Here is a 21,834-nt window from a genome sequence, read left to right on the forward strand (position 1 = left end):
GGGAATAGCAGCGTGAGACAGGGAATATATGCCCCTCTGTTGTACTCCTTCTGTACTCCTTCTGTGTACTTCTGTACTCCTTCATTCCTGGGCCCACTTGCACAAGACTGTTTGAGGGAAATACTCAATGAGCTTTTCACTCAAGCATTACTGCACCTGGTGTGCACTGAGTGAGAAATTCGGTGATTATATTTCCCTCAAACAGTTTCCTGCAAGCAGGCCATGTTCTCCTTTATTCATATGAATGCTTTCTCGGCATACATTGTACTTTTTATGCCCTAACTTTCTCACCATACATCTGAATCCCATCACTTGAGTCCCATTCAGTGCTATTGGGGGTTGTGCTCTTGCAGTGGAGAAGTTTGTTCCATTCCATACCTTTGTTTCCACACTTTGGAATGTGCACTAGTATCGTGATGTCCTCTGCTGAGGTAAGCTGAGTATCAGGGAACCAGGGAGATTTCTCGAGCTTCCCTGGCTGTACTTTAGTCAGTATGGGAACACCATTCGCAGAAGGAATAGTGAACGCTGGAGTTGCTGACCGGCAAGGAAGTGCAGGATTGGCCCTAAAGAATACTGGGAAAAAGATAGACACACATATAATTGGCAAACATGCATCCTGATGGTTGTACATCGTGTAATCAGGGCATGGGATGAGATGAACTGATTGCAGAACCTAGGAAAGCAACACCTGCTATTCAACATTCCACGAAATGTAAACAGAACAGTTTGTCCCTAAATAATTATCTTCGTTAGTTTTGGTAAAATAATGAAGATTCATCCTTGACTAAACTGGAACGTTCATTATCTGGCATATTAACCCCCTGCTGTCACTCCACGACAAACTGTATGGGTAGAATATCTTGATGTGCAAGCTCTGACATGTATGGCACAGCAAAATGGCTACGGAGATATTGTTTTATTGGGACATCATACTCAATATTGTTTTCAAAATTCAACAAAACATTACGATGTCATTGCAAATTGATATCATAGTTTGAACCGTGTAATATATGCCATGCTACCATGGCATTTCTTACCACTATGAGTAAGTTATATGTCAAGCAGCAGTGTAACATCACAAGCTCCTTAAGAGATTAGTATATCATTCATAAAGCAATGCAATAAAAAGCATTATTATTATTATTTAAAACTCCAAGAAATTGTGTCATCATAACTGTTTATATGATGGGCATGTAGTGCATATGTGTAGAATTGAAAACTGGCAGCTACAGTGTGTGCACAGTGATTCATTCCCTCAGTAAGCAAAGCCACATGCATGGGTATGGGTGCCCCTCAACCAGTTGGCCCAATAACCCATTGCATGACCAATTGCCAAGATGGAATCAGAGACATATTAAAAAGGAACAAGCAGCCAATGTGGAACACACAGACATAGAAAGGACAGGACAACTGCTATAGCAGTCACAGTATAGCTACAGTTTAGCACAACTGCTATAGCAGTTGTCCTACCTATGTGTCCTACATCGGCTGCTTGTCCCTTTTCAATATGTCACATCACCATCTACCCAGCCTTGCGACAAATTGTAGAATCACAGAATTAGTGCATTTGGCCTAATCATGTGTGTCATATTGTTTCTTCCCTTTACAGAATTCCTGCCATTTCTGTGCTGATGGCCTTCTTTAGGACCGATCTCAGCCTCTTGTTGAACACAATAACATGAGCTGCAGCAGCTTTGTCGGCACAACCATTGCCAGGTACGATGATTGGAGACAGCTGAGTGTTAAAGTGTAGCCTTTGGTGATAACTGTACCCACTTGCATTGTGCTGTCTGCACCAGAAGATTCGCTCTCGTCTGAGGACTATGCATGAAATCAAACTAAGAAAGTCTGTGCATATTATATAGCTGGCTTGACAAGATTTTGCAATATAATCGCGCGCTACGATAACAGCATAAGCTTTGGCATTGAAAACGGATATGGATGTGTTTAAACGGTGTGACCTTGGAGCAGCCCACTGTGCACGTCAGCCCGCTATCAGTCATGTGTCAGTGTAGAATCTAGTGGTACCTGATAGAGGTAGCTGAATCTCCTGAAGGACAGTCGCACTTCCATTCTGCACTCATCTTCTTTGGTTTCAAAGAAATGAAACTCCACGTGTGGTCTCAGAAAGAAGTCGCTCTCGACAATGACGTTTTTACGTGGTGCATAGTCAACTACCCTGTACATCATGTCGTATTCTCCTGAAAGAGTGAAACGGGAAATTAGATTCTGCTGAACAGTGACAGCAAAGCTTTTGGAACATCTTCGCATAAACAGTGGCAGAATGCTACAAGTCCTGCACTATATGTGGGCAGTGGCTAGACTTGCTTGTGGGATTTTTGTTGTAACATATTGATGGGGTAGGACTCTGATACAGTAAACAATTTGACTGACCACTTGACCATTGGAGCCACAGTTCCAAAAACGGCATTCCCCTTCCACTATTCTTCCTGTACGATGTTACGCTTGTGGACAGTAAAAGGCATACATCTGGTTTGCTGGTGCTGCTATTTTTAGAAGCTTGATAAGCTCTAGTGTTAAATTCCACAGTCTAGCAGACGTGAAAAGATTCAGCATGCTGAAAAGTTTGTACTATCAAGTTGCCACCCCAAAGATGCACAAAGTAGTGTTATCAAATCTTTGCGTTCCTCTGTCATTCAAAATTGTGTGAATGCACTCTTAACTTTCCTGTTTGTCAGCAAGCAACAAGGCCAAAACAAGCATTTTTAAAGCCTAAAAGTAATTTGTAACCAGTTAAAGGTACTCTAAAGCAGCACCGATCAAATGTCATTTAGTGTGGCTATTCGATAGTCCAAGCCACCAGGACAAAAATAGTGCAAGTTTCATTCCAATCGACGGTGCAGTTAATTAGAAAATTACAATTACAGATGACGGGCAACACTGTACTAGGTATTCGAAATGAATCCGTACTTCTGACACATATGGCGGCAACCACATTGCATGCGTATAACACTGGGCCCGGCATAACAATCCACCACAATCCACCATAAAATCCGGTCCTGCAATCCACACAACGATCCACATCTGAGGATAAACGGATAAGCGAACTGAAATTAAATGCTGAGCCGTTGAAAAAAATGTGTCAGACGTTCAGGAAACCAGACAGCGTCGGGACTTGTTTGTTCACAGAGGTTCACAGAGAGAGTTTGTTCGTTCGAAAGAGGCCGCGAACAAAAGGAGCGCGCAGGCGCAGCAGAGAAGTAGGGAGAGCCCCCATCGAACAGCGGCCAGCACTGGGTTACTTCGCAAAAACGGGGGTTAACAGGGGTTTCAGAATGCATAGGTAAACAGGAAAACTAATAATATGGTTACTAAAATAACGAAGTTCCGATGTCACAGTGTGTAATACCAATTTTCAGTGTTGCCCGCTGTACAGGGGGTTGTTTGACACCAGGCGTCGCACCGCTCCACTACGCCGCATCTTTCGTGGCAAATTAAAAATATTTATAGCGCGTTGTCGGTCGTATGGTTCCGCATATGGTATTTAGAAGCAACAAAGTCTGTAGTCACATCACCGGCATATCATGCTTGTCTACTGCTTTACAGTACCTTTAAAAAAGCTCCCTCACAGGGGAAGGGGCAAGTTTCAACTCACAACCACAATAGCCTTAGTGGATGTCAAGTGTTTCAATTATAGCAGCATCAACAGTTAGATAAATAGATTTACCATGTTTGCAAGAAGCAGCGATAATGGCATGATATGGTGAGGGTTGTGCATGATATACCATGGGGCCATATTCCTGAACAGTTATCTGCATACATGGCTATGAACCTCTCTATGTTGTACAACATGTTCATGTATAACATATTCAAAGTACACAAACATTTTTGTTTGCACAGCACATCAAAAACAGCAGTATGTGTGACGTCACAAACCTCGACAACTGTACTTCGAAGCAAAGCCAGTGAGAGTTATAGCCAGTGGCGTAGCAACGGGGGTCTAGGGGGTTCAAACTCTCCAACCTCCCAAAATTGTGCCCTTGGTAGAGTATTTGGGAGAGGGGAACGAGGGGGAAATCCTCTTCCCCCACGTAAAGTCTCCATAGAACCCCTCCCGAAATATTTTTCTGCCCACACCACTGGTTATAGGTCTGGGGTTTTCCTGTTTTCTGGTGTCATTTCAACTATCCTGGTGCGTTTATCCTCAGAGAATAACTGGAGTGTAACCCTGAGCAGCTCATGTTGAGTAAGAAAGTACGATCGTCTTATTGGAGTCCGTGCTTTGCACGCATGCTGGTTGGAAACCGTACCACACTGATTATCTTTCGCGATTTGTGATGGAATAATTGCTCAGTCACAGCTTATAACTTTTTTCTGTATTAGAAAATTATCCCCACCTCTGTTTATATAAAGGCACTCACCTAATACTCACCTAATATAGGAAACTCGTAAGTGGCTCGGTATTTTTTGCCGATGCCCATTTGCTTGCCGTCTGCTTCTCGAACATAGCTGACAAACGGTAACCACTGAAGAAAAAAAAAGACATGGTTAAGACACTGTAGTGGTGGTATAGAGCCAGCTCAGATGCTGGATAATGCAGCTGAGCCACAAAGGGAACGTAAATCGCATATATTTACTTTGTTCATGTAGTCTGCTGTCGTCACAAACGAAAAGGCGTCGTTTAGTTTCGCTTTGAGTGTAATTGATTTTGATGTAACCCATTTGTTTTTCTCGACCTCTATGCTGTAGAGAATTGCGATTGCAGCAGAACAAAGCGATGCGAAAGACAACAGCCTCTTTCCCTGAAAACGACAAAATCAAGGCTGAGGTGTGCAGACAATGACAAGGATTATGGCGGCCCTTCGGCGGCTTTTGATTGCGTTTTTCAGTGCCTTCAGCCGCAAGCATTATTTCCAGTTACCGCGTGCAAAGTAAAGGTTTCAAAATAAATTGATCTTACCATAATACAAGTAAAGTATGGAGAGCACCGCTCCGTTGTTTACGAATCTGAGCGCATCACCATGGTCACGCTTTTGACAGAGGTTGCCAGATGCGCAGAACGATGGCCGCTGGGAACGGTTAAAAATATCGAAAAATTTGCGCTAACTGCCGTGCTATGCAGAGGCGTTTTTAACCTAATGATTTCTGCTATTTAGTACCAAAAACAGGTGAAAAGACCTTGCACTGTATAAAAAAGGGCATCTGTAAAGTTATTTCATTGGACAAAAGATTGACTATTCAAAGGAGACAAATGACGTCATAGTGTTCGACAGCGCCACCAATTTGGTAGAGTTGAACTCCGCTCGAAGCTAGGGGCTAACAAGGTCACGCCCGAAACCACGGTATTGAGGGGATTACGATTGTCCCTGAAGGGGACGCGACCTTCGGTCCTACTTTTCTTTCAATAGGAGGCATCGAACGAGCGTCCATTCATGGAACCCAGCCCTCCCCTTCCGATTTGTTTCGGTTTCAGTCTGTCTACCAACGTCATGATGACGTTTCTCAGGTAGAGGTGTATTGAACACTCATGGGGGAAAAGGAGCCTTGGATAGAGTTCGCCTCGACGAATTTTTATTGTTTATCTTGTCACTGTTTGTACTGTGCTACGTACAGTAGACGCTTGCTCCATCGACGTGAACCCGTAATTAAAGGCACAGCTCGCTTTCCAATCACTTTTTTTGTAGAGTTTTGTATGCATTGGTAGCGCACTCCCTTCACTCTTCCCCCTTGAGTGGATTAATTTATTACCGCCATGAGAAATCGTTGAAGTCCAAAAGGTTTGCAATCACAGCGCAGAGAGACACTTGCGAAACGGAAAGGAGAATCGAACAGACCTTCTCTTGTCCAGGAGACATCGCCTCTGTCCACTCGGCCGATTAGTCGCTGCTTCGGTGGTGTGTCTGCCTATACTGATCCCGAGGACGTGGGTTCGATCCCGGCCGAGGACGCTAGCAACTTGGTAGCAACGAATTATCAATTATGATATTGTCCAACCACGTACCCTTCTCTTGCACCACAGGAGGATACGAGGTCCCGTTCCCGCCACAGACGTAAGCACGCTGTCAACAATTATTTTCAGTTATCTTTCTGTAACCTGTGTCCGTTTCTCAGCATGTGCTGTGTTTTCCTTAGGGCTATGTGAACACATCGGAACATATATGAGCGGAACATCGAACGTGCACGCAAGAGTTTATTTATTTATTGTTATTGTTAGCTGGAATCTTATCAGTACTTTTATGTGTTTCAATCATTTTCGTATCACTTACGTCGTTTCGTGACACTGTAAGGCGACTCCTTGAGGACATGTCGAGGCAATATCTGGAGATCGTAATGTCTATAGATACCCGGCGAGGATACGGAGGCCGTAGTGAAATGGTTGGAAACTCTAAACTTTTACGATCAAGACGTAAAACTTGGCAGCCATTTTTTGTTTGTTTTTCTTTTGTTTAGAGTTTATGTACTGTGCTCGCAAAAGCCGATGCGTTTAATATATACTGTAGCCTCTACGCAAACTGTGACATCATTCTTCTATGCTTGCACTTTCCTATCCTTCATGACAAACGCATCCACCTCTCACACACGTACGTGCGCACACCTGCTCGTTTCCGTACTGTGCATCGTGAGTGTGCAGTGTGTGACTTTAGCTATGTTCCATCGCATACGGAACTGCATCATTTAAGACGCTAATGGCCAACCATTGCACAGAATTAAACCGTTATCACTCCTGATTTGTGGAAGATGCGGAGAACGCCATAGCTTTTTACTCTCACGTAAGCGCGAGTCGTGCACGTGCACGTCCTGTCTTCACGTGCACTATTTACGGTGGGGAATATGCTGCCGACGAGACGACACAGCCACAAGATATTCCGTAGCAGACGACAGGAAAAGGCGCTGACGGTGTCGTCTGCTAAGTGTCGTCTGCTAAGTGCTCAGTAGGCCAGTCCCGATATTCCGGCCCCGCGTGAATGCTCAACATAACACGGGGCGGAACTTCATCTCGTGAGCATTTTTTTGCTTTTTCTTACACTAGAATCTTCCATGAGGATCCGTGTGTGAATACAGGGTAAGTGTCACAAACGCGTTCACGCCTTCAGTTGTCAACAAATCAGGGCATTCGGGATGATGGTTGCCTTGGGGCGTATTATGCGGTGAACTTATCTGCTAAGAGTGTTTTTAAAGCATTCGTACTCACCTCTTGTTATGCATGACAGCAACGAGTACTGTCTCAACGAGAGTCTGTAGCGACATATGTCTCCAGTCATGGGAACAGGAAGAGAGTAGACACACGCAGCATCGATTGCGTATTCGCTTTGTGTGCCAAACTTTATTTATTTATTTATCTATTTACATTTAGTGGCTGAGAGTAAATCGGGCACCGGCAGTAACTAAAAAATAATTCGTGTGCATTCGAGTCATAATCTCCCGTGCGGGTAGTTAACATCGAGACAATCACATGAAACAGAAAAAGGTATCAGAAAACTACGTAACACATCATAGAAGATTCAGTAAGTAGCAATCAGCAGGCTAGATGGCTATCTTCAATCGATCTTCGGTACGAGTAAAAGGAAATGAGTAGATGACCATGTGAACTTTTTCAAACGAAGCAAGTTCTCGTTAAAGGGACTATAAAACTTTTTTTTAATGTTTTTATTCGATAGAACGTATGCCTCTGAGCACATTACAAAATTTTTCTCTTTCGGAAAGCGGATGATTTTCTCACGAACGAAGTAGCGAATGTAATACACGTGGCGCCGCACCGCGGTGACCGCCGGTAGGACGGTCGTGCGGAGAAATTTGACCTCACCAATGACATCACAGTTCCTCGCTTGATACTCCTGTATTGAGAACGCCAGCAACGTAGAGAACCGGAGAAGCTTCATCCTCATCCATTCTTGTTCTTCTTTCTACGAGCCGTGTGCAAACACAACGTAAGGAGTCCCCCTGGACCATGCGAGAGGAGGATCATGGAGGAGAGGTTGGCAGCCGATTTCAACTGCGCGTGGTTGAAATAACGGCGCACTTTAATCGGGGAAAATCTCCGAGCTGCTCGATAAGAAAAAAAAATTCACTGGGGTGTTCACAATATTTCATAGTCCCTTTAATAAGTTAAATTACCAGGGTGCAAACGTTGTGTGTTAGACAACGTGTATTCTTATGTAATGTCGAAAAAAAAAAAAAACGTCTGGGTTCCTCAGAACGTTCGATAGAAAAGTCAAACCGCAGTGAGCATAGAGATGCTAAAGATGTTACAAGAGAGAACATGTGTTCGAGATCAAATTGTCGGGGGAGAGAGTGGCGATTTATTCGCGAGAAGATCCTATTTGAAGAGTGGTCTCAGTTGTACTTTGAACTCACTTCTGAGCTAAGAAGTTTTTCCATCGTCTTATCCGGTCGCGTTTCCAATTTTTAAAGCGATAGCTTCGTACGGCCAGCCAACGCCGACAGCCGCGTACGTTCTTCACGTAGATCTTATTGCGTAACATGCTCCTGCACTCTGAAAACAGAACTTCACCGCATAGCACTCTGTGCGCCAACCATTGCCACGAATGCTAGCTATTAAGAAAGAGGGTTTCACAGGCAAGCCTCAGCCCGTTTCCCCCTACGGCACTCTACTCTACACTCTTTAAAATGAGTTTCACCACATAGCACGCTCCTAGCCAATCATAATCCCGAATGACAGCGTTATCGCCCCTGATTTGTTGAAAACCTGAGGTGGACCCTATTTTGTATCCATTATGCCGGTGCATAATTGTACAAAATATAGGCTCCGCCTCACGTTTTCAACAAATCAGGGGCGAAAACGATGTCATTCGGGATTATGATTGGCTAGGAGCGTGCTATGTGGTGAAACTCATTTTTAAGAGTGTACTAAGAGAGAGGGAGGCATACGCCTTTTTGTGTCAATTTGGAATATGTATGATAATTGTCACAAAAAGGCGTACGCCCGGCTCTCTCTTGGAATCAGAAGCGAGAATCATATTATTCGTGTATCAATTATTGACGCAGAGCGTCCTGTGCAGTGAAGCTGTGTTTGTAAGGTGCAGCCATAGCCTCATCGCGTCATCATCGCCTCATAGCATGATCGCGAGTGACATCGTCCTCTCCTTCGGTTTTTTGGAAACAGGAGGCGTACGCTCTTTTTATGACACTTGTGCGGCTATGTTAATTGTCACTAGGAGGCGTACGCCCGGCGTTTTCCACAAATCAGGATGGATAACGGCATAATTCTGTGTCATGGCTGACCTGCAAAGTGTTATGCGGTGGAGCTCTGTTTTGAGAGTGTAGTTCCGTCCGTAACAGGTTTTGGAGAGGGTTAAGGAAGAATCTAAAATGGGATTGAAGCGCTCGAGAACGGGCGCCCGAAGATCAAGATCGGAAACGCGTTCGGCAGAATGCCAGGAGATGCAGCTATTAAAATTATTATTTGTGTTTTACTTGCCGGTTACAACTTAGCGAATAAGCGCGTTAACAGTGTAAGAGGTGCGCGACAGCAGTCATATTCAGGCACACTCTTGCGCATTCAACCGTGTAAACAATACACGCCCTGAAACTCGCTGTATATACCTTCTGAGAAATTGTGGTCTGCCTTCCGTCCTTATATAGAACACTGACCCAGGACTACACGCCATAATTTTAAATCCTGACACGTCGCGCGACGAGTATCATTATTTTAGCACAATGTGGACGGACCACGCACGTTCTTATCACCTACCGCTCTCTATATACGGCATCGATTTATGTAAAGTTTAAATATTGGTGGGTGTGTTAGGTTCTGACGCGGGGAGCGGCGAGCCCTAAAGCCCGTACTGTCTAAGAATCTTGTGGACTGTTCTGGGACGTATATGCTGCGTGGGTCACGGTTCCGTCGAGACGGAATAAAAAAGCATCGTAACTATTCATGGCCAAATAGTGGTAAAGACAGACTGAAAACACCCGTAACGCCTTCTAGCCTCTCTGTCTGTCTCTCTCTCTCTCTCTAGGATCTGTATGCTGCATATACGAAATGGATATGGATCGCGTTGCTGCCATGCTTCCGATCCGTGACGATGTCTACAACATATGGCAATAATGGGGGCTGGTGGGAACGAGGATCTAAAAAAAAAAACAGTAAAATTGAACTTACTCATTTTCAACACGAATACACTCACGAACATTCAGTGAGAAACATATAAAGTGTTAAACCTGTGCTGTGAGGAAGGCGTTCAGCTACGGCAGAGTTATATAGTGACACAGTTAAGGGAAATGCAGTCTTGTCATGATATTCAATGAGCTATGGCACGTCTCGCAAGCGGAAAGATCGACTACAGTCTATAGTGACAACAATTGTCCACTTGCATCGTTTTTTTTGTCTGAAGAGTTGTGCAAGTTGACGTATAGAGCTCCCGCATTACTTAACATAAACCTACGCGTTGAGGCCATGTTGTAGAGAGGTACGTGGAACCTCAACGCAGGCATCCTTCCGTCTTACAACACTTCGAAAGGTTCAAGTACCTCCACACTGCTGTGCTTGCGAGATTGAAGCTTAAGAAATTGAGCACTGAAAAGCGATTCGCAGTGACGCGCTATTGTATAGTTTTATATGGGCGATACCGCTTTGTATCTCTTAAATGTACACGTTATACTGTCGCTGGAGAATGAACAACGACACGCGCAACCCGTCGCGCAAGGTGTCCCCCAAAGTAGCCGCGTTAGTTCAAGAACCTCAAGTATGCACTCTTAGAAAAAAAAAGGGTGGAGCAGTCACACTTTTTAGGAGGTAATAGTTGTCGCATAGGTTGTGCCTAAAAGGTTGCGAAGTTCTACCTGCTACACTCTTAAAAATGAACTTCACCGCATAGCACGCTCCTAGCCAATCATAATCTCGAATGATATCTTTATCTGCCCTGATTTGTTGAAAACGGGAGGCGTACGCCTTTTTTGTGACACTTATGCTGTTCATAATTGTCACAGAAAAGACGTACGCCTCCCGTTTCCAACAAATTAGGGCAGATAGCGATATCATTTGAGATGATGGTTGGTTAGGAGCGTGCTATGCGGTGAAGTTCAGTTTTATGCGTGTACCTACGAATGCTAGGGTTACCGCTTCTGATTCGGTGAGCGAAGGGGGCGTACGCCTTTTTTCTAGCAATTTGGATATATGATAATTGCTTTTACCACCCCTTTTCCACCCTTTATCAGATGTTATGTTGACCTACACTCTTAAAAATGAACTTCACCGCATAGCACGCTCCTTGCCACCATCATCTCGAATGATATCGTTATCTGCCCTGATTTGTTGAAAACGGGAAGCGTACGCCTTTTCTGTGACAATTATGAACAGCACAAGTGTCACAAAAAAGGCGTACGCCTCCCGTTTTCAACAAATCAGGGCAGATAACGATATCATTCGAGATGATGGTGGCAAGGAGCGTGCTATGCGGTGAAGTTCATTTTTAAGAGTGTAGGTGGCAACTATAGAAGTTACCATCTTTTCACACCCTTTTGCCTTAGAGTGTACCGAACAGACTGACGTCACCAGTCCCCCGTGACATTCTTTTGTACCGCGGGTTGCGCGCCTCGGATGCCAGCAGCGAAGATGAAAGGAAGGAAATTAGGGGAGGGAGGGACACGAAGCGGATTGCTGTGAGGACTCGCGAACAGGTATACGTTAATTTTCAAGCGGTAAAAGCATGGCGTTCAGTGTATCTAACTATATAGAGGACATAGCTCGAAACAAAAGTTGGGCAGCTGACTTGGTAAATTTCATAGTCCTCTGCAGACGGGACACGGCTTCGAGCTCGAAGGGAAGGGGGTCAGGTGTACGCTTTCTCTGCTTCGGTGAACAGGAAAGGGTGGCGTATAATAAATGTATGCGAGGACGCTTCCTGGTGGAACTACAGTGATAACAATAGTTACAGAAAAACTCACGGTATAGCCACACTGACACTACCAGGAACAGAACAAGCATAACATCTGAACTCTTCCGAAGGAAAGTCACGGCGACACTGAATACTTAAAACGGGCGTAATAAGTCTACGTAAATTGCTTGGTCCATCACATTCTCTATCACTACGCCCATTCGCATCTTTGTAACGTATACACATGCAGTCACGCTAGACTTTCATCTCGTTTAGTCTCTGGGGATGAAATGCCGCTGCCAGATATGCTCTAGCAGTTCACTTCGCACTCCTTCGTAACTGAGTCATCTACAGTTACAACAGTGGGGGGTTCTGTGCTGTCATTCGAGTTTGAGTGGCGATAAACCACGAGGTGGCAACGTTGCCCACATGGTAACCATAGAAGTACCACCGGGACGTCTTCATCGATCTTGTAATGTCGTCCTTACTTTCTTGACGGCTCGGGTCTTGAAGGGACGCTAAAGGTGTCTTGAAGACGAGGTTGTGTCTTTGGTACTTTGAAAGAAACTTCCGAACAGTACACCGGTGTTCAAAGCAGAATAGAAGGCTTGGAGACAGCTCGAAGACGTCTTGTAGACTAGTGGTCTTGCACCATCGTGAGACGCCTTCAAGTCAGTCCCTAGACGCGAACCCAGGACTGAAACGCGCTCATCTGAAAAGAAAGAACTTCATTTTCCTGAACATCTTGAAGAAGGCGTAGCTCCATGTTAACAGTGTCTGGAGTCAGCAAGACACAAGGATGTGTGCTGGTAGATATTCTCACTTCCGTATCCAAAGTACGAACTAGTCGTAAATGCAAATTGGACAACCTCGGTTTAGAGATATTTTGAAAACGGCGAAGGTACGATGACTACTATTGATGGCATCATCTAGTGGCACCCACAGCTGGCAGCGACCATGTCGTCGTACTGCTTGAGGACGACGTTATCGCTTTCGTCGAAATAAAGCAAGCTGATCGGATAAAGCTTGTTGGGCACGCAGCAAGGCTTGCCGTAACCGGGATTCAGTTCATTCACAATACTCTGCAGGGTGGCGTGGTTGGTGGGCCACTGGTTTTGGCCTAAAGGAAACGGACACACGCCACGACAGTAGTAGGCGTTGTATCCCATCGGGGATATGATCCACGACGTCCAGCCGATCTGTTCAAAGTCCACGTACATCTCCTGGCGGGTGCAGCTTAGCGGCTCGGTATCTGTGCTCGTCGCCCTGGCGGTGCGGTTGTTTGGGCTGGCTGGTTGCGAAGCAGCTTTGTTACCTGCGGTGGAATAAATATAGTAGCGGGTGAATGGAAGTAACCACGCGGATGTTTTTGTGTGCCTATAGCATGCTAAAGAAAAACCGAACAATGAGAAGCAGTTGAGGACAGCCGCCGATATTACGCCCAGAAGAGGAACGGTACGTCTATGTCCGAAATATCGGCGGGTCTCGTCCTGAAACAGTTCCCCTAAAGGGAGACTTCGGACCGCTCCCTTGATACCGATTACAACATTTGAGTTCATTTTGTGCGAGTAATTAATTCGTAAATGATGACAATACCAAACCGAAACCAAAATGCAAAGCGCGCAGCGGTTCGCCCGGAGGAAGATACTGTGACGTCACCCAGCATTGTCGTCTGCTATGAAGCTTGGGTTGCGTCAACTGAAACAGCGCTGGCGGCAGTTGCAGAGGGCGCTGTTAGGGGCAGCACTTGCTGGTTTAGTAGACGTGTTTCGGTCTCCATTGAGATGACGGCTGCGCTGCAGACGGCGCGTAGGCGTAGTTCTCGAGGTAAATGAAGAGCTTTGCCTAGATGGTGTGGTTTCCACAGTCAATATAAAACAGTCGATTAAGCAAGAAGCTGAGGACCTGTATGCAAATGTGTATCCAAACGAATTCTTGCAAATATGTCTCGTATGAAAATAAAGAAACCATTGTGCTGCACCCCAAATACCATTTCTGCCCCCGTAGCCAAAACTCCAAGGTTGGGGGGGATCGATACCCCCCCCCCCCCCTCACGCAGCCGATCCTAGGGACGCTCACACACTCATACTTGTGCATACTGCGAGATGGGGTATCATAGATATGCGGTGTCATAAGCGGTGAGGCCGCCTCACGCGAGTTCACGTCTCACGGTATTCATGCATGCTGGCTGCCGAGATAGACGCCGGCAGGTGCAAGAACTGTTTCCATCGTCACGCTGAACCCCCCCCTCCCCGCCCCATATAAATTTTTCTTCTCCGATTTGCACGATTTACGTGGGTCGGCCTGTGGCTCGTAGGGGGGGCTCGAGCCCCCCCCCCCCCCCCCCGTGAAACATCAGTGTGACTGTACATTTTTGTAGCACCGCGCTATAATCTAAGCTGGGACGCTTGACTTAACACGCTAGCAGAGAAGCACTAACCAACAGAAAAGACCAACCAACCAACAGAAAAACAAATCAGTTTATACATTCCAGGATTGAGTCATTTTACTTCCCCTGCCGATACCAGTGCAGTGATCAGCAATTCCTCTGGCGCACGTATGCAATCTGTAACCAGCCCGGCGGTCGAAGTGGACGCCATTTTCAAACGACGCGGGTGAAGCTTCTCCATCGTCTGCTAGTGTGACGTCACGCAGCACAGCAGAAGCGCGCATCACCTCCCAAACTTTCCTCTGTACGCGGGTGAGGAAAAAGGCTTCGCAGCAATCTGTCCTCATGCAATCTGCCCCCACATCGTTTTTTCTCCCCGGCATACAGAGGAAAGGAAAACGGGAGCGCTTCTACTTGAGCGTCGAAAAACGACCACCAGATCGTCTTCCATTATTTCCAGGCCCTCCCCTCGTGCTATAACTGTCTCGATTTTTGTTCTGAAAACGGCAATGTTACCAGTGACCCCAACGGACTCGATCTCCCCATTGGGTCAACCGCCTATCTTTCACAATTAAAAAGTTAATTAGCGAAAGTTAATTAATGCATCGCCACACAAGCTTGCCCGTGCCCTCTTAAGGCGGCCCCTTAGACATGGAGTGCATCGCCGTTGGTTAAAACTGGGAAAAATTGATTTTTCTAATTTTAAAAATTACTTCTATAGCTATGGTGCACACCCTGTATATGTATATACGATCTCGACATGAACGAGCACTGTGTACCTTCACACACATTCACTCTGCAGCACGGTGTAAGCTTTGAAATGAAAACAAGCAAACGAATCGGGGATTTCAATACACACATGGTATCCAGAAATCTTCTAACGACGGCTCTTCAGATACATCTGTGTATTTCTCCCATACGGGCCGTAGCACGCTAACGACCCTTCGGTCCTTCCAAGGTTTAAGCAACCGAGATACGACATAATCGATATCCACTCTACCAAAACTGCTTTTCAGACACGAATACGGGAGGGGGTTCCTTCTGAAGACGAGTCACAAACTCTAGTGACACTCAAAACAGAACCGAACGAGCTCGAGTGATATGATACTTTGCCGCTGTTGGGCTGAGGAGAGGCATGTCGTATATACGAGGTAATTGGCTGCACTGTACCGGTACACTTGTGAGGGGAGCAATGGGCCAAATTTCCGCTGCTTGACGGCCCTGCTGTGCGGTGATGCGGGTTAATTGAGGAACGTTCCAATTGAACGGGAATTCGCGAGTGTGCGCGCCAGCTGACGCCAATTAGGAAAGCTCGGTTCCTGCGTGGCCGCCGCCATATAAACCCTCCTGTGTGCGGAACAGTGGTCTCAAGAGTTGGAGAACGCTTTTGTGATATCGCGCTGTGTCTGGAGGGTGTTTTCGATGTCGACGTGCGTCGGTCCAGCGGGCTCGTGGTGGTTCAGTTAGGCGTAAACAAGGGAGAGGAAGAGGTGGAAGGGCGGCAGGTGTGTGCAGTATATATGCAGTATATATTTGTATTCGGGATATGGCGGCGTGTTCAGGGAATGCACACACGCTAAGAAGAAGAAAACATCTCTATATTTTTCTTTCATTTCCAGTCCAGTCCAGAAGAAGAAGAAGAAAAAAGTAATACTTGGGGACTAGGCACATTGCCACGACCGTTCGTCCCTTTCGGGACCAAACGCAAGAAGGTTATGCGCGGTTTTGGGCAGGGAAGGGTATCGGTAATGGTAACGGAAACAGAAACGGTATATTAGCGAATATTGCAGATGGTAACAGAAACGGAAACGCATATCACTGTCCTCCATTACCGGAAACAGAAACGGAAACGAAAATTATCATCCGGTATTGAATTCCGGTAATGGTATTTTACTGTTGTGCGATGACATTTCAGTGACTTTTCATTTTATTTTTGTATTTTGATGACTTTATTCCCTGTAATGATCTAAATATACTACACGACAGCATGGAAACAAAGCGCAATATTGGATATCGAGGGTGCATCACCCGCTTACCTACTCGTGACATTACCTAGCTACATGACATCGAAGACATGAAACTTGCACAACATAGGCTCCACGCACTGTACTCCACCATAGCACAGGGATGACAGCATATGATTTTTTTTTTTTTACTTTCTTCATTTCACCGTGGCTATGGCAGTATTGTTTACTACTGAGAGCGTCCGCCTATGAATGTGACATTGGATGAACGTTACGCCCATCTTGGGTTACTGGACTCAGAGTGACTGAAGACATATGTTCCTACACTTCTTTAAAAATCTTGCAAGATGTGCGCAACCACGTAAAATTACTTGTGTCGTGTGTACGCGTGACACCGAAGCAGCACTTTGGCAAAACAGGGTTGCTGACAGACACTGGCTGTCCTTCCGCCAGCTCTGTAACAGCCGTTCCATTACCGGAAACGTAATGGAAACGAAATTAAAAGCTGGTATCAGAAACGGACAACGGACACGAAAATATAGCAGTAACGAAAATGGAAACGGTAACGAAAATGCTACGGTACGAAACGAAAAAAACGGTAACGTGCTTTATCCTTCTCTGGGGGACTACCCGCATCCTAAAAACAGAGCTTCGCCGCGCAACACGCTCATATAGCCAACCATCATCCCGAATGACAACGTTCTCTCCCTTGACTTGATGAAAACGGGGGGCGTACGTCATTTTTGTGGCAATTATGAACTGCGTAATGCCACGAAAATAGAGTACGGACCCCCCCCCCCCCGCCCCCCTTTTTTATCAGCAAATCGGAGGAAGAACGATATCATTCGAGATGATGGTTGGCTAGGAGCGTGCTATGCGGTGAATTTCATTTTTAAGAGTGTGGAGTGCCAGAGAGTAAGTCCAGGGGACAACAATTTTGAGTAATTGCATTCTGGGGGGCAAGTAATTGTTCTCAATTTACTTCTTTGTTGTCCTTGTTGTTGTTGTTGTTAGGGTGCAGAGCAGTGTTGAAGCCACTGCACAACATGTAGGCATGCGTACTGATGCCATGCACGTGGTACAACGTCCTACAAAATAAAAATGATCTGTCTTGGCGAATAGATTTTATTTGAAACCTGAACAGGTATCTGCTGAAAGGTGCTCCGGCAGTTAGTAAATACAACTGCAAATACAGATGATTTTTTGAATTTTGATTACTGCGCAACCTATAGTTTCTTAACACAAAAAGAAGTACAATAAAAAGCTCGCAGTGCTTTCTATTGTACTTTCTTTTCTTTCATTTTTTTTCTTAGTTATTGGCTCACTATAGAGAGTAGCAGTACTGAGGCGGCCAGTTCGGCCTTGTCACGACTAACGTCCCTCCCTTTAGTCGCACCCTCCCTTTGCCCTTTAGTCGCACGCGAAACACCTGTACTGCGAAGTCACACGCGATTACGATTCGCACACACACAAAATACGTTACTCAATGCCTTCAAAAAAATAAAACGAAAAAATACAACGAGTAAATGTTGCCTAAATGAGTCTAAAAGAGTGCCACCAATCGACAGCTAGGCGCGCGCTCAGAGGCAGATCACACTCAGTATGACCTTTCCCTTTATCTTTCCTTTTTTTTTTTTTTTCTGCCAATATATTCCCCCTCTTCCCGACCCCGTACTTCTGCTCGTTCGTGGCATACGGTATACGGATTTCCCTTGGGCTTTTCTTCACCGTTCATAAGTTAATTTCCTCTTCAACGTCAGTGGCTAATGGCGACTGCTCTGGTGTTCTCGGAAGTAAAGACGAAGCTTTGTCAGATACGAGGAAGATGTGCCTAAAAGAGGAGCCGCAAATAAAACGCAACAAAATCCGATTTTGCTTCTCTTCCTTTGGGCACATTCCTTGTTTCCTTTGCTCACTGCTTGATAAAATCTGTATACGTGGTGTATGTTTTAAGGCTGATTCACATTACAGCGTTTACGGCTGCGTACGGAGTCCTATACGTGTACCATCGTTCCATCCTGAAGGATGTTCCACTGCAATGATTCGCTGTCAGCTGGCGTAACAGGCAAGCGCAACTACAAACGCAGCAGTGTGAATCATACTGTAATGTCCTCATCATCGTCGACGCATTTTGCATTTTTAGCTCGGTCGTAGGTAGAACTGTAGCAGCTCACGTGGACTGGCTTTCGCTTGATCTGCGACATTCTCGCACTGCTGATACTGTCCCGAATATTTCCCCATGCGCTTGACAACACTAACGCGCACAACACACATACGCACGCACGCACGTACACATGCTCACAACCTTTTACACGTCGACACAACCGCATCACACTGCACGATACCACACTCTAAGAAAAAAAGGTAGAATTTTCTACCAATCTCGGTAGAGCTGTATTGCAAGCACATTTCTACTCAAACCAATTTTAACTTTTGGGTATATAACTGCAGAGTAGAAACTGTCATCCTACCAGCCTGGGTAGGAAATTATACCTTTTTCTTCTCTCTCTCTCTCTCTCTCTCTTTTCTTTTTTTGGGGCAAACTTGAGAGAGAGAGAGACAGAGAGAGAGGAGCAAGGGAAAGGGATGCCGCCACCTATACTCGCGGAGGGGAAGGCGCGCGTGGATTGACCTGAAATGATAGAAGTACTATTGTTCTACCAGCTTGAGTAGGAAATTCTGCCTTTTTTTCTTAGAGTGCACCACCGCCACCGTAAGAACTGGCGGCATCGTAAGAAACGCGGTGGCGTACCTGTCACTCCGATTGAGAAGGTGGCCGTGTTACGGACGGACACGACGGGACAAATTGAGCGCACTACCTTCGTCCACAGAGGAGAGAGAGAGAGAGCAAGAAAATAAATGTAATCTACGTTATCATACGATCTGCAGTCGATTAAATGATGGCGCATGATGAAAAGGCACCAGGTAGGGGGCTTCGAACCCCCCCCCCCCCCTCCGATTTCCGGTGAGCGATGCTGCCGGTCACATCATGCTAGCTTCGTCCTTCTATATTTTATTGCCTGAGCTATACAACTGCGTTACTTGAGAATCATCAGTCGGCCTCAGAATCATCACAGAAACTGTCGTGTATGTGACACATCGGCATGACGAGTTCACTGGATAGCTCGATGCCTCGCTAATGCAACACACATCTCGACGACTCAGTCGGATACAGGACAACTTCCTCCTTTCTGAAACGACGCTTAGGAAACGCATCCGTCTATACAGAACGAGACACTGGCACTGACGCATTAGAAAGGCACCCCTTATTTATAATTCAGCTTCAGTCGCACTAAAAGGGACACAATAAAGCACCGGTCAATGTGTTTCGACTTCGCTGTAGAGAAAGGCGGCCTGTCAGTGGTACCGAACGAACTGCACATTCGTTGCCTGTCACACAGAGAAGACTGCGCGGGAAGGAGAAAGGATAAGGAATCCGAAATGCGAGCAGGTGCATATTGTCGTCTATCGATTGCTGCTGGGATCAAGAGGACCCTTCTCTTTATCGCTCTCTCTGTCTGTCTCTCTCCGCTCGGCTCGCACGAACGCGGCTACAAACTTCCGACGCTGTGTTGCAATGAAACGCGAGCATTTTAGGTGAGTTATAGATGAGCAAACAAAGTAGCTCGGCGTTGTCTCATGCTAGTTGTCTCATGGATTATGGAAAGTTCGGATATCTCACAAACTATCCACCCTTTGTGTCCAGGTTTGAAGCTATCGGCGAAAACAGGAAGCACGTGTCTGTATTGTTTTGAAAGCTTATGTCTGTCTGTACGCGGGTGCGTGTACCCTCCCAAGCAGCACAGTGTACTGAAAGTCGAGTGCAATAGGGGTGGCCGCTATGTGCTTTATCAATGTTCTTTAGTTTCACAAGTCTGTTCAAGGCCTTCCCTCCTACCCGTCCACCCCTATTGCACACGACTTTCAGTACGTTGTGCTGCTTGGGCTCCTACGCTCTCGCAATCATGAAGATACATGAAAGACAAAATTGAAAATGGCGGCGGTCGCGTCACGATGCCACTGTAACCGCGCGGCCTCTATCGGTCGTAGTCGTCATGCTTTTGAAATACGCAGACCCGAAATTCGTCGTTATATGTCTCCATTCTTATCTTTCAAAATTTTTGTCTCTCATCCCTTCTCGTTGTGGTAAACATTTTCCAAGTACGAACCATTATAAAGATAAAAAGTATGCAAAATTATCTCCGTATGGATAGCTCTTCTTTTTTTTTCTTTTTTTTTTCGCAACATGCCCTTGCCCATAACCAACACAAAGTACATGACCACACCGCGAAAGTGCGGCATTCTTTACAAGCGGAAAAACAACATGATCCTCTGCGCCTCCCCGTCGATTTCTCTAACTGTCCCGATGGAGCGCTGCAGATGGGGGTCGGCTCTTAGCAAATGGAGCGAATGCCGTCCTAATCATTGCACCATTCGTCTTGTTCCCCCTCTCACGGTATACTCCAAACCATGTTCGAAAGTAAAAGTACTCCCTAAGATAAAGGCTACTGTGAAATGGCCACCACAGGGCCGGCCCCGTGCGAATGGACGCGCGCACCTCTTTCTTTCTTCTTTTTTTTTTCTTCGTTTGCTGGAGTTCATCTACACTCTCCGAGGCCAAGAAAAAGGGTGGTGATGGTAGCTATATCTTCTTCCTCTCTATATACAGCGCTTGGGGCAATCATTATCACATTTTGCTGTATTGTTTCGCTAGCGGTACTGAAAGACGGAGCTGTTGGGATACGAGGTTGATTGTTTTGGTCTTTTTGGTTGACTCCCGATTCATCGATCGATCGCTCCGTCGTGGAAAGATTGCACTCTCTTTGTCTTACGGGTGAGCTGCGGGAGTGCGGCGAAACTTCCTGTGATTTGATTCGACGAGATTTCAGATTTAGCGCGGTGTGCGAGTTAAGCTTTTCCCGGGGACGTTTTCCGACGGTCGGTTGGGATGGTTGTGAGGTGTATTTGGATTTGAGGAAATTTTGTCTGGGAGGAAGTGAGGTCCGTCTAAGAAAAGGAAGCAAGATTGCGTGCTTGCACCATCTTGAATCTGTTTTCGGTATCGGGAAAGAAATCAGTAGAGTAACTTGGTTAGTAATGAAAAGGAAATACGGCGAAGGGCTAAATCACAACACCAATAATAATAACAGAAACAACACTAAGTATCTTGAGTAGCAACATTGAGTAGTCTTAGCATTGACCCATCCAAAAACGGAAAATACGGACAGTTGTGAAAGACATAACTATAGCCATGAGTGACCATATCAAACACCCTCTCCCTCGTATCTCCCTCATGTATCACTTTCAAACAACTTGCATATATACAGGGTGTTGCACGAGAGAGTGACCCCTTAATTATTAAAAAAAAAAAGAAAATCTAGGTGAGATAAAAATTGGAAACTTTCTGCACGGCACTTGTGAAGGTTTTTGCACCCAAACAGGTGTGTTCTATGAGTGTACCTCATTAATTGTCTAATTAGCTTAATTGAACTCAAAAATTTGCCAACGAAAGGTAACGTTTCTTTTGCGTTAATTAGAAAGCCCATGGCCATAACACACCACTTCAGTCACAAATACATGGTCTTTCACAATGTTTCCACAAAAATTTGGCACACGGAACAACCGCCAGAAAAACTGTCGCTCGTCTAGACGCGCATTGGGCCTACACTCTTAAAAATGA

At 45.6% G+C, this 21,834-nt stretch overlaps 3 protein-coding genes across 3 annotated transcripts in view; 1 reads left to right on the plus strand and 2 right to left on the minus strand.

Moving 5' to 3' along the window:
* Positions 1–21,834, plus strand: part of LOC135368606 (la-related protein 7-like) — a 175,204-nt gene that overhangs the window by 30,739 nt on the left and 122,631 nt on the right. Inside the window, exon 2 of the mRNA XM_064601996.1 lies at positions 1,613–1,719. The gene's annotated coding sequence lies outside the window, so the exon portion shown is untranslated. The remainder of the gene's footprint in view (positions 1–1,612; positions 1,720–21,834) is intronic.
* On the minus strand, positions 385–5,039 carry LOC135368609 (uncharacterized). Its single transcript, XM_064602000.1, has 5 exons — positions 4,925–5,039; positions 4,602–4,766; positions 4,397–4,490; positions 2,032–2,204; positions 385–576 (listed from the first exon to the last, which is right to left on the minus strand). Exons 1-5 carry the CDS (start codon positions 4,925–4,927, stop codon positions 490–492), a joined length of 522 nt encoding a protein of 173 aa, XP_064458070.1. The 5' UTR covers positions 4,928–5,039; the 3' UTR covers positions 385–489.
* Positions 11,339–21,834, minus strand: part of LOC135368607 (bone morphogenetic protein 2-like) — an 86,531-nt gene continuing 76,035 nt past the window's right edge. Inside the window, exon 6 of the mRNA XM_064601998.1 lies at positions 11,339–13,116. Within this exon, the coding sequence (XP_064458068.1) occupies positions 12,731–13,116 (386 nt within the window). The 3' untranslated portion in view covers positions 11,339–12,730. The remainder of the gene's footprint in view (positions 13,117–21,834) is intronic.

This window comes from Ornithodoros turicata, chromosome 9 (genome assembly GCF_037126465.1).
Source record: "Ornithodoros turicata isolate Travis chromosome 9, ASM3712646v1, whole genome shotgun sequence".
Classification (NCBI taxonomy): Eukaryota; Metazoa; Arthropoda; class Arachnida; order Ixodida; family Argasidae; genus Ornithodoros; species Ornithodoros turicata.